At 45.0% G+C, this 13,210-nt stretch overlaps 2 protein-coding genes across 3 annotated transcripts; one reads left to right on the top strand and one right to left on the bottom strand.

Annotated features, from left to right (window-relative positions):
* Nucleotide 1: 1 nt before the first annotated feature.
* pdia6 (protein disulfide isomerase family A, member 6) lies at nt 2-3,959 on the bottom strand. The gene is made up of 13 exons (XM_086019830.1): nt 3,823-3,959; nt 3,390-3,534; nt 3,151-3,208; nt 2,682-2,808; nt 2,501-2,607; nt 2,287-2,423; nt 2,009-2,123; nt 1,697-1,837; nt 1,500-1,584; nt 1,014-1,086; nt 768-926; nt 604-700; nt 2-491 (listed from the first exon to the last, which is right to left on the bottom strand). Exons 1-13 carry the CDS (start codon nt 3,839-3,841, stop codon nt 417-419), a joined length of 1,338 nt encoding a protein of 445 aa, XP_085875956.1. The 5' UTR covers nt 3,842-3,959; the 3' UTR covers nt 2-416.
* Nucleotides 3,960-4,930: 971 nt separating this feature from the next.
* LOC147128262 (voltage-gated potassium channel regulatory subunit KCNF1-like) lies at nt 4,931-8,927 on the top strand. Of its 2 annotated transcripts, XM_086019828.1 has the most exons (3): nt 4,931-5,736; nt 6,547-6,987; nt 7,126-8,927. In XM_086019828.1, the coding sequence occupies exons 1-3, from the start codon at nt 5,077-5,079 to the stop codon at nt 7,312-7,314; spliced, it is 1,290 nt and encodes a 429-aa protein (XP_085875954.1). In that variant the 5' UTR covers nt 4,931-5,076; the 3' UTR covers nt 7,315-8,927. The 2 variants fall into 2 exon arrangements, with proteins under 2 accessions (XP_085875954.1, XP_085875953.1); XM_086019827.1 differs by having other exon boundaries at nt 6,547-8,927.
* Nucleotides 8,928-13,210: the final 4,283 nt, after the last annotated feature.

Raw genomic sequence — 13,210 nt, 5'->3', positions numbered from 1 at the left:
TCCCTCTCTCCCCCAATCCTGAACCCGCAATATCCTTCACCCACTGGACTAAAAAAAAAAAAAGGAAAAAGATAAAATGTCACATGAGGGTTTTGACATCGACATGTTATTTGAGTCCACATTTAAATACAGGAGACGAATGAACAATGAAATAAGCTTCCTGTCCCCTTTTAAATATGGTGGACTGAGACTTTCAGAAGTTATGTGGGCGTACACCCAACGTGTACTTGTGACTTGACCCCAAAAAAAAAAAATACATTTCAGGCAACCCCTCTGGAGTATTTCAGTAACTGCGACCGACCGGACCTTCCGTTCTTCCACAGGAGAAGGGGAGGTGGCTCGCACGGGACCAGACCGCATCCAAAGTAAACCAACACGGATCACATCCGAGCCCTCTTTTGTTTTGATTATGAGCTTCATAACTCAGTGTTCTTGTATACGTCATCATCCAGCTCCACATCACTGAGGTCGTATTCCTCCTCCTCTGGAAGCTGGTGGTGAGAGAGGAGGATTTATTACGTCTATGTGGTAATTTGGGTATTTTGGCGCCACATTTGGTTACGAGGAATTCATTTGAATTCATCACCCAAGCCCTGATCTCACCTGTCCATCTTTTCCATCCCACGGTTCGACAGAGTGAATTTTGGGTATGACGCCGCCCGCCAACGTGGCGGTCGAGCCTCGTCCGACAGAAAGCTCCCTGCAAAGCGCGGGCGAAGAAGAGCGTGGTTACGTCCTGCTGTTAGCGCGCAACTTGTGCCGCCTACCTGAGGAATTCGTGAATCCCGGTGTCACTGAAGGAGCCCTTGAGCAGCGCGAACTTCATCTTGCGCGTGTTGATGGCGGCCATGGCGGGGTAGCCGAAGCCGCCGATACCCAGCGAGGACTCCAGCTCCATCTGACTGCCGGCCTCGGCCCAAAGCCAGCTGATGAGGGGACGAGCGAGGCAGGGGCGTCAGGAAGTCACTTCATCTAATGAGATCCGAATCCAAGCGCTCGGCTTTCGCCCTTACCCCCACATCTTCTTCTTGTACTTGTCGGCCATCTTTGCCATCACGTCCAGGTAGCCGTTTCTACCAGAGGCTCCTGTTCATATCAATAGTACAAACACGCACTTGATCAGAAAGGAAGCACTGGTCCAGTGGGCGACAAGGTTATTGGAGTTAAAACAAAATAACTAACACTAAAAGTGAAAAAACATTTTTTTTTTTTTTTTTTATGAAACAGTGATTCTAAAAAACAAAAACTAGCTGAAACTCTAATTAGACCAAAAATGCCCCTTACGTTACTTTCATACATGAGCGTTTCTTTTAAAAGTATTTCGCTAAGAGTATTTTTAAAAGCACAATAGCATACATGTGAGGTGCAGGTATGTGTATTGTTTTTGTCCACTTGAGGTTGTCATTGTCACGTTCCACCGTAGTGCCTGAGTGTGCATGGGGGCTAACTGGCCTGGTGAGTGACGTGGGTGTCAGCGAATGAAAGCGGTTTGCGCTCACCTGTGTCCAGAATGTGTGGCAGGATACCAATGATGCACAGCTGACTGTCCTCACAAGTACTCTTCAGGACATCTTCGTTAAGAATCTGTAAGACATTTTTTCATTCCTTGTGGATGATGTCACCATCATAAACCTGAGCTAGGACTTGACGTGCAGTCAAAGGTTTAGGCAAGGTCAAATTACATTTGCCCACTAACCTCCAGCAGTTCAGGAGCAGGGGCGTTATCAGAAAACAGATCCAAGGCCCTCTCGATGATGTCACCGCGGGAACGTCCCCCCTGGTAGTCCTCGGGCTCCTCCCCTTTGCGGAAGATCTTAATGGTGGGAAAGCCTCGGATCTGCGCACACACAGACGAAAAATGAACGACTCTTGAAGCAACGCTCGCCTGCTTAAAATAGTGGACTACTTGGCCGCAACAAGCACGATTCGGTTTCAATTCGTTCCGCGTACAAAGAAGTCAATGCGGGAAAATATCTTTAAAAAAAAGAGATATAGTTTTCCTACTCACCCCATAGCGGCTGGACACGGCCTGATGTACAGTTGCATCCACGGCTCCCAGGCGAACTTTGCCCTTCGTCTGCTCCTTGACGGCCGAAGCGGCAGCTGCCCACTCGGGCTCCAGGCTGGTGATCGCAAAAGGCAACGTTTGTCACATTCCACCGCTTGAAAATAAATCGGGTTAAGAACATTGGTCGACCTCTGCAGCAGATCTTATTTTTTTCCCATAAAATGTTGGTCCAATGTTTCATCCGCGCAACGCGGAGCTCGTCTAAGGCTCAAACTCACTTCTTGCAGTGTCCACACCAGGGAGCGAAGAACTCCACCAACCACACGTCGTCACCCTGCAGCACCATCTTGTCAAAGTTGTCATCGGTGAGCTCCACCACGTCCTTCTTGCTGCCGCCGTCGCTGCCGCCGCCGCTCTGCCAGGGGGGCCAAGTCTCACTAAGCTCCGCTTTATATTTTAGCACCAGAAAAGCGGCGTTGACTTTGTTCGTACCTGTTGGCTGGAACCCGAGCTACCAGACTTGCCACTAAGCCGTTCTTTGACCAGAGCGCGCAGGGCATTCATGGCTCCATCCACGATGGCCTGGCTATTTCGTCCGCCTGATAAAAGAAAAAAACTCAAGTTTTTAAAATCTTTTTGATTGATGTATACACAGATACTCTTTCACAAGTACCTTGATATTGCTCGGGTTTGTTCTTGTTGGCGCCAAAGACTTTAATAGTGGGGAAGCCGGCGATGCCATATTGGCTTCCCAAAGACTTGTGCTCGTCTGCATCTACTGCGCCAACCTTGACAATACCCTGAAAGAGATATCGGGCAGTAGATTCAATACACAATTGACAAAATAACATTTTAGGGAGAACATTTCTGCATTTCCTCAAATGTTACCGTGACAAATCTGCTCCAACAATGAGCGACTGTATTACAATAAACAATATCAGATTTACTACACATAAATGGTTTGGTTATGTCGACACTCTCTTACTATCGAATGAGAAACCATGTCCAAAATTTTGGCTCGCAGTTTAAATTAACTAAAGAAAGGTTAACCCAGCAAGTTTCTTTTTAAATGCGTTAGTCACAATTGATAGTAATAAGAGTATAAAAAGTTACTTAAAAATATACACTGATGTAGTGTTTACCTTAAGGGCTGTTGCTGCCTTCTTCCAGTCTGGCGTCAACCTTTGACAATGGCCGCACCTGATGAACACAAGGCAATGAAGGCATGTCAACATTATCCATTAAGAACTCTAAGGCAGACGTCAACCACAATTTCAACATTACACATATAACAAATAATACTATGAACCTGTAGGTATTTCAATTTCTGGCCACTCTAAACATAACAGCACGATCGCCCAAAATGTGTCAATAGCAATACCAGGGAGCGTAGAACTCGATCAGCCACAGACTGTCGCTCTGGATCACCTCTCTGTTGAAGTTGGAAGGATTTAGTTCCACCACATCGTCGCTCGGGGAATAAAAGGCTTGAACACCAACAAGCAGCGAACAGCCCAGCAACACCCCTGCACAAAGATCATAGCACGATCAGTACTCTTTATCTAGCCATTGCACTATTACAATTACGTATAACCAGCAAGGGAGTCGTTTTGAAACAAAGTTTATCCTGCATCAGCACATCTTTGCACTCAGTGTGGTAAAGCTTTAAATAATGCTTTTGAATTAAAGAGGCCTTGCCAATTGTGCTTTCGTTATTCAAGCTAACCAACAAGCCAAACTCCACAATTGCGTAACCCAAGAATCCCAAAACGGTGCATTTTAAAGAACTAATTTCAATTTTCGTTCCCACTTACCAGAAAGTAACGGTTTCATTATGTTTAGCAGCGTCTAAGTCACCTCCTGTACTAACAAACACGACAAAGTCGACCGCCGCTTGCTTCAGCTGCCTGAAATAATGTCAGTGGAGGAGATTCACCGTGGCCCACGTTGATTGGCTGAACTCGAGCGATGCAACCAAACAACGAACGCCGATTGGTTGAAGCGAGCAGTTCCGAGTCGCCGACCAATTGGAAGGCGCCGTGTAAGGTTTACAGGGAAGCCTTTACGTTCACAACAAATGATAAGGAAAAGTCATAAGGAGTTGTTTATTTTGTCACTTAAAATAACACGGGCGTGTCGTGTTACAATTGAAGCACAAGGAAATCGTGGCAAAAGCTGATGCGCCACATATGCGTTGCAGCAAAGCGTGTAATTGTAATGTTATTATCACGTAATCAATGAGGTTGATTGACAGATTCACTCCGTAGGGGAGTATTAATTTTCTCACGTCAAATGATTTACTCGTATTTACGTTAGATATACCAAACATGGGTCCAAATACAGTATAAGTGTGCTTCTGTTCACAATGTGTATTTTTGGTCTCTAGATGGAGACAAATAATCAACCAAACCCTGTGAAACAACTCTTTTGTGCCCCAACATTTAAACCAGTCTTCAGCCAAATAATATCGTTCAATAGGGACATAAATGTCTGAACTCTTGAGAAACCTGTTCTTCTTATTATTATTATGATTATTATTATTATTGGAATAAGCCCAAATAAATTCTGCAAGAAAAGTTTACTTGCAGCTGTGATGAAAAAAAAAGTGTGTGTGATTGGGAATGTTGACCAGTGTAATTCCTATAACTATTTTTTTGTAAGTAATTTAAGAGTTGTGATTTCAGAAGGGTATATCAAACTGGTCGAAGCCTTTCACGTTAATCAGTAGACGTGTGCCATTTCCAATAAAGTTGGTAACCACTGTTGTGTCGCTGTTACCGACAACATTCAAGTTTGTCTAACCGGGAAAAACTTGGAAAATAAATGTACTCCTCTTATTTTGCCGCCGTACCGGAAGTGGTGAGTTTGATTAGTTCTGGCTTGACTTGGAGTTGCGCGCTTCTATCCAACTTTGTCCATTATCGGAGCCGCCAAACGTCAGCGCGTGGCAGCAAGAACAGTTCAGTCACTGCTTCAGAATTTCTTTCTTTTTATTTCTTTGCCCAATCAAACACTTTTACTTGACTTGGACAACAATTTAGGGACACTTGGCCCACAAGTCCAACACAATGTGGGGAACGCAACGGAGCCGGTACCGCAGCGGCTCCAGAGCCAGCGAGGAGCCCGAGATCGTGGTGAACATCGGCGGGCTGAAACAGGTGTTCTGCCGCGACGTTCTCAACCGCTTCCCGGACACCCGTCTGGCCGAACTGGTGAACTCGCTGTTCCTCCTACCCACGGAGGACATCTCCTCCCTGTGTGATGACTACGACCCTGAAAAAGGAGAGTTTTATTTCGACAGGGATCCGGACGCCTTCAAGTGCATCACGGAGCTTTATTACTACGGCGAGATCCACGTCAAGCGAGGCATCTGCCCCATCTGCTTCATGAAGGAGATGGACTTTTGGAAAATTGACTCGGATTTCCTGGATGAGTGCTGCAAGAGCCAGTTGAAGGAGGTGGAGGACGAGCTGGAGGAGATCGCCGAGAAAGTCAGGACCATCCTGGTGGATAGGGAGGGAGACCCGAGCGTCAGTGGCTGGCAGCGCTTCCAGACATGCGTGTGGAGGCTGATGGAGAAGCCCGAGTCGTCCATGGCTGCTCACATCATCGCCATCCTCTCCTTCGTCTTCATCCTCATCTCCTCCGTGGTCATGTGCGTCAGCACCATACCGGACCTGCAGGTGGAGGACGAGGAGGGGAACCTCATGGAGAACCCCACCTTGGAGGTCACACTGAAAAAAAAGGACCTTAAAAAAAAAAAAAATACTTCAATTTGTTACAGTTGTCTCGAACTAATTAAGGATTTACAGTGCCTTGAGATCCAAGTTTAATTTGTTGCATAACCGCACTCCAAGGTTATCATAGTTCAAATGAAATAACAGTTACAAGAAAACGAAAGCTAACTGAAACCACGTCTTTCGTTTATCAAACTAAAATTATAATTAGAGCAAAAAAATTCCTTTGCTTTCATCTTTGTCAGTTAATATCCATACATGAGCTTTCATTTTAAATACATTTATTTCGGTATTGCAGAGCAGGGGCGTTGGCGGAGGGGGGCAGAGGTGGTGGGGGAGGCAGTGCCCACCCACGGACACACTCTGGCCACCCAAAGAAAACTGGATGTAGTTCTGATGAATGGGAAATAAAAAATCAAAATCAAGTCAACTTTTATTTGTTTAGCCCAAATCACAACAACAGTTATCTCAATTAAGGAGAAAACAAAACACATTTTAAGGTGCAGTAGCCCTACACTGGATTTCGACCTACTTGAGCATTGTAGCACTTTTTTGCCCTCCCCCCAGGTAAGACTAAGGCCCACCCACACCTGGCATCCTGGTAACACCACTTAAAACTAATAAAAACAGAAAACAAACAACAAAACAAAAAGGATCTAAAAACTCATTAAAACTAACAGAATTTAAAAAACAATTTATATTGTATGTGTGGTTACAAATAACGATTATTTTAATTCATTCACTGATGCATCAATAAATCGGATTAAACCACAACCATCGTTTCCCCCTTTTTTTTTCCAGTGCATCGAAACGGTGTGCATCGGCTGGTTCACCATCGAGTACGTGCTGCGCCTGGTCTCGTCCCCGAACAAAGTCAAGTTTGCGCTGGCCTTCATGAACGTGGTGGACTTCATGGCCATCATGCCCTTCTTCGTGGTGCTCCTCCTCACCTCGCTGGGCGCCGGCGTGATGGAGCTGGCCAACGTGCAGCAGGCGGTGCAGGCCTTGCGCATCATGCGCATCGCCCGCATCTTCAAGTTGGCGCGCCACTCGTCGGGTCTCCAGACCCTCACCAGCGCCCTGAAGAGCAGCCTGAAGGAGCTGGGCCTGCTCCTCATGTACATGGGCGTGGGGGTGTTCCTCTTCTCGGCGCTGGGCTACACCGTGGAGCAGCATCACCCCGAGACCTTGTTCACCAGCATCCCGCAATCCTTCTGGTGGGCCGTGATCACCATGACCACGGTGGGTTACGGCGACGTGTACCCCAAGACCACCTTGGGCCGCTGCAACGCCGCCATCAGCTTCCTGTGCGGCGTGATTGCGATCGCCTTGCCCATCCATCCCATCATCAACAATTTTGTCCTGTTCTACAATAAGCAGCAGGTTCTGGAGACGGCCGCCAAGCACGAGATCGAGCTGATGGCGCTGCGCTCCGACCAGGACGGGGGCGGCACCCTCGAACACGTGTGTGGGGCGCTCGCGAAGAGCCCCCGCAAGGCTAACCGGGGCAGCAACATGTACGCTAGCTTGGAGAGAACAGCTGAAAACAAACATTCAACGGTTCTCTGAACAGTTCCTCGCACGGGCAAAATGGCAAAGCATGTGTGGGGGTGGGGGGCGGCGGGGGCTGCTCTTTACTCACTGGGTCCACCATGTTGGGGGTGTCCAAAGTGCTCTGAAAAAAAAAAAAATGAAGAGACCACAACAAAAGTGTCTCTGATTTTGATTGTGCAAGTGAATTGAATTGTGACCGAACGGCTGCACGTACAATGATTTTGCAAAGTCTATTCACCCCTCCTGTTCAAATGCCAGGATTTTGTGGTATCAAAAATTCGACCAAGTTGAATCATTTCAAAACTTTTGCCACCATCTCTAACCTGTACAACTCGACTGAAAAACAGATTTTTTGAGAAATAAATGGGAGTCAATACACCCGCCACCATTAACCCCATGTATAGTTTAGCTACTATGATAGGCCTTTATTTATTTATTTTATTTTTTTTTTGTACAAAATTCATTGGCGTGTCATGGTGGAACACGTCTCGAAATGATTTCTCTTTGTTGTTTTATATTACAAACCTGCCATAGGTGCGGGGGTGTGTCCACTTTTCATATCCAATGTATTGTAACAAGCCTTATTATTCCTCTGTATAAATCATAATGTTCCTCTGTTTGTTTTTGTGTCATAATGGAAGGTGTGGGGGGGGGGGGGGCATGCACAGCATTGTTACTTTAGAGCGGCTGTGTGTTTAACTACGGAAGCGTTCAATTTGGAGGGAAAACAAACTCCAATTAATCCCAGTAATTTATTTTTAGGCTTTGTCTTTTTTGAGTAATTTTTTTTTTTAGTTTCGTTTTTTGGGCGATAACCCCCGCCCCCTCCCCGCCTTTAAAGCATGTTTTTATTTTATGTTGCAACAGTACAGTTCTGGGGCGAAAATGTTCATTTTTCAAGTACATATCTATTTTTTAGCTGCCCATCCTCTCCACGAATGTACCTAATAAAGTGTCCAGTGAGTGAACAAAAGTCTGAAGGCCTCCCGGCTTGTGGCGCGTAGCCTAGCGCAACCTCACAGCTGTTCGCGGTGTGTCTGTCTGTCGCCGTCATTTTGGGCCGCGGCGTGACTGTGAGGCATCGGATACAAACCCGATACGGTGCGGCAGAATGTTCCAAAGGTCGCGACCCTCCATTCTCCGCAGCCACTGTCAAACCCACACTGCGAGCGCGACGCGTGCTCGCTTCGGCCGCAGGACATTTAACTGCGACGGCTTTAAATGTTGCGGCGGATTCTGCCGCTTCCCCGCTGGATCCCTGGATTGAGTTGTTCATGGGGTCGATTGCGCGTGTGCCTGACAATGGGCTGAGTTTGTTTAAAAATGAACGGATATTCTTTAGATTTGGAGTAAAACCCAGTAGCGCGAGGAGTTCAGTTATTTTTGTGATGTTTGTCACAGGCGCAAAAGCATGAGCTAGTGGGCGACTCAAAAGCGACTTGGTGCTGTATTCGAACTGTTTGGAACTTTTCTTGCAATACTAGCCGAGCTGACTTTTGCGGTACGAGTAGCCCACATAGTAATTGTGTGATGACATGGATCCCTTTATGAGCCCCTAACCTGTTGTCTTGTTCACATTTATATTAGAATAATGACGGAGTTATGTTCGTTTGTCCTGTGACGCTAAAAATAAAGATCTGGTGTGAAAAATTGTATTGTGACTTTCATTCGGATCTACAGGCCTGGCATGCACATTACAGTGTTTTTAGTTTACCTGCAGCTCAACTAATGTTATGTTCGCAAAGTTTTTTGGGGGGAATTTTTTTTAGAGGCTCATTGCCAGGTAAACAGCACAAAAGTGCAAATCCCAGCGTCGTCACGACACCCTCCTCACAAACGCAAGCTCGTTTTGCATCCGCGGGGCTGCATGCCTACAGGAAGATCACGCGCAAGGTCAAGGCGAGACCGTGCACATCGGCCGGCCGGCTGCCCACGCATGCCCCGAAGAACGCCAACGACAGCGGCTAGCTCGGCTAACCAGCGGCCGGAGAAAAGCTTTTTTTTTCCTGCTCAATGGCAGGCGGTTGGCTGATGTTTAATCAACAACTCGAACGTGCTTCTCCAGGTTCAAATATAGATTTCACGAGCTTCCGAGCCGAGACAAATACCCTCGTCCTCGCCGCCCGCCTCCAACGCACGCAAACAACTGCATACATTGTGACCCACTGTGGGCCGTTGGCTAATCACTATTTTCACTCCTCCGTGTTGCTCGTCTGTGGCATTCTGTGGGCGTTCGAGATATGGAGCAGCTACAAAAAGTAGTTTCTATATTTTTGTCGCCCAAATAATGCGGGAAAATAAAATGCATCCAAGCTTATTACGGAAAGAAAACTTTGCAGTTAAAGCGGCGCTTTGTCCGTCTGTTTTTATTGTGAGGACTGTTTTGTTGTTTGTATCCTGCTTCCACTCGTTTGACAACTAAGTCAACATGGAGAGTAGTGAGGGTGGACAATAATGACACCGCAGCTATATTTAAAAAGCAATGTATGCCCATGTAGGAGGCAATTATTCCTGAAACCACTGCCAGCTGACCTGCACTTCTCATTGTTTTCGAAGGGTGACATGTTGCCACATTGAGGACATGGCGGCACTTTCCCCTCTGCCTCGCCTTGCAGGACATTCCAGGGCTTGGTGATTTGACCATTGGGAAAAAAAAAAAAAAAGATATTGTGAGCCCAGTTGCCCCTCTGATTTCACCACCTCTGTTTGTAGTGACAAAGCCATAACTGAATTTATTGTACGAAAAAAAAAAAAAAAAAACACATGTAAATTTCAATGATTACAAGCAAAGCAGCTGCTTAGGGGATTCAATAAGAAAAGATGAGCCAGAATGCAGTTATCATGTGTCCCGAGGCATTACAAATAGGATATTTAAACGGATTTGCATTCAAAATGGCCAAACCCATTCATTTGAATAATAGCGCGCAATAGTGCTTTGGTTTTACTGTCTTCCCAGTGGTCGTCTCATTTGGGATTTATTTTCCGCTGCAAGAACAGGACCGTAAAATCATCTCCCCGACGTGGCTACGTCGAAGAAACGGCTGCAAGGGAGAACGGTCCTGGAGCTCCCGTCTGCCGAAGGAGTTAGCGGAGACAGTCGCGTGCGTAAGTGCACCCGGGAGCACTATGGCTGCGTCGGGGTGACAACAATTAACAAGATTAATCGTGACCTTGTGTAAAACAAAGTCGGGATGAAGTGCAAATTGACTGTGAAGTCAACGCTTTGTTCAACCTGTCACGTCTTTTATCCTGAAAAAAAAACAACCTTTGTTGGTTTTATCTACAATAGCCGTGAATTATATGATACATGCAAAAAATGTCAAAACGGCGAGAGGTACAGTATCGGTGCTCAGTATCAGTGAGTACTCAAAGAGTGAATACTCGCACTGGTATCGGTCTGAAATAAAGTGGCCCCAACTTTAATTTTGTTTTATTATACAGTGTTTAACTTCTCTTGATATTTGTATGACAGGCACTAGCGTTAAAATGACTTAAAAGGATTAACTATACTGTGCTGCCTTTTACTTTGGCCTTTTTTTGAAGGGTCCCGATAGGAAACAGAATCGACTACGGATCACAGATTATAGGTCATATTATTTTAGTTTTATCACATCTTCTCTTTAATTTATTTTGTTATTTTTACAAAGAAAAATAATCATTTGAAGTGCACATATTATTTTAGATCATATTATTTTAGTTTCATCACATCTTCTCTATTATTTATTTATTTTTTTACAAAGAAAAAAAATCATTTGAATTGTACAGATTATTGATGAGTGGTCACATCATTTTATTTTCGTTACGGCTCCTGTATTTTACTTTTTACGGAGAAAAAAAATAAAAGGTGATTTTGAACAATACTGCTTTGACTTCCATTTCTTGAGTTTTGAGAAGTTGGAGAAAACTGACTAGATGAAAAGCTGCCATTTCGCCAGACTCGTAAAAAATACGAAGAAATGCAATCAGGAAAAAAAAGGGGTGTTTGCCAAACAGAAAAATCGACGAATGCATGCTGTCTGATGATTAAAGATGGCTGGCTAGCAGATTATAGAGACGTTATGTATAACACCGTCTTCTCCGTTAATGAAAAAGATAAGAAACACATACATAGTCGGCCGTGACTTTAAAGAATGCTTCCGGGTGGTGGAAAATGTGCATTCATCCTCTTGCTATCTTCCCATTTGGGAGGAGAGTAACAGCCTCATTATTTTTCTCCCATGTTGTAATCGAAAGAGGAATTAGTGAGCCTCTAATGCGAACGTGAAAATAGAATCAAAAGTCAGCTTCTCCAAAGATGAGATTTGCTGTTCTGTAAATGACCTCTTTGCTTACATTTACTTTGCAGCCAAAGTCACACCAAAGGTCCGCACAACTTGCCGAACGAATTCCTTCATCATTTTATCCCCGCATGATTTTTGTTTGTTTGCTAACGCGGGAGGTTTGATTTGTTGCTTTTGAGTGTTATTAGCCTCGTGAAAGGCAGATTTCTTTGAAACGGGATCTCATTGGGTTGCACGTTGTGTTAGCAACATTGCGGCCGGTGAGTGTTTGTTTACATTTGCTCGTAAAAACACTTAAGGCCGTAAAAGTCATGAAGATAAGCAGTGCTGGCGCGCGCTCGTGAATGCGGCAAAAGTTTAGGCCATAAATCAGATTATATAGTTTAGCTCGACTTTTTAAAAAAACAATTTTTTTATATGTGACTATGTCGAACAACTTTGTGTTGTTGATGGTCATTCTTATTGGAATCATCGTCATAGAAGTACGTAAGAGAACATCTAACGATAGCCACTGAGTACAATTAAAGGAAGTCAAACCAAGCATATTTTTTTTTTCAGGAATATGTTCCCAGCAGGCCCACTAGTTGAAACATGGCGTTCTGATTAATTTTGAGTTTGTGGAATATAAGTTAAGCAGCAAAATGCACTCGTTTTTTAGCCATCTCTGGGGGCGGCCATTTTGTCTTCTGTCGACTGAAAATGACATCACAAGTGCTCACAACGACCAATCACGGCTAACCTGTTTTCTGAATCTGAGCCGTAATTAGTCGTTGTGAGCAGTTGTGATATCATTTTCAGTCGATAGAAGACAAAATGGCCGCCCCCAGAGATGGCTAAAAAACGAGTGGATTAACACTTATTCCACAAACCCAATATTTATCAGAATGCCCAATTTTAACTAGTGGGCTTGCGTGTAGCGACTTAGGTTGAAATCTTTCACGGCTGAGAGGCAAACTGGGCATTCAAATTTCCAACATTTGAGATTGCTCAAAAGTGTGTAAAAATAAATTGGACATGATTCCGCCCGACAGTGACGATATGAAGGCCGGCCCTTTTGTATGAGACGAAACGCAAAATCCAACAAGTGAATGAGGAATCCCAGTTTGTTTGTTATTATAAAGCACTTAAAATGTCATCCATTTGGAACATTCCAGTAAAGCGCTTTGGTCTCAGCTTATCTGGCAGTTTGAATGAGCACCTTGCACACCGGTGCCAAGCGCTGAGTGAATTTAGCCTTTGAGGGCTGACAGGCCCAAATGAATTGTTCAAAGCCGGGGGCTTGTTTTAAAGCCGCTTCGCTGCATTCCAAAATCAATCCGTCCGTCGCTTGACTTTCTTGGCAAATGAATTCCATCCGACGGTTACAAAGAGCAGCTGGCACATAAAAAAAAAAGAAAGAAACGGCTCTCGTGTGCGTTTCCTCCCGCATACTAAAGAGGGGAAATCACACAATAGGGCTCCTTAAAATGACATTTCAGACCTAAAATTTGCTGAACCGGTGCGCTCGCGCTGTCCTTTCTGTTGACGGCCCCAAGCTGCAGCGGCCCTGCATCACCTTTGCCGATAACTTCTGTGGACATCTCATTAAGCAAATTGGCCTTGAGAGACCAAAAGAGATGGTGAGAGTGCGC

Source organism: Filicampus tigris, chromosome 20, assembly GCF_054856515.1.
Source record: "Filicampus tigris isolate MCC_2025a chromosome 20, RoL_Ftig_1.0, whole genome shotgun sequence".
Classification (NCBI taxonomy): Eukaryota; Metazoa; Chordata; class Actinopteri; order Syngnathiformes; family Syngnathidae; genus Filicampus; species Filicampus tigris.
The sequence above is the reverse complement of the archived record's forward strand: the minus strand, read 5'-3'. Positions and strand labels throughout refer to the sequence as shown.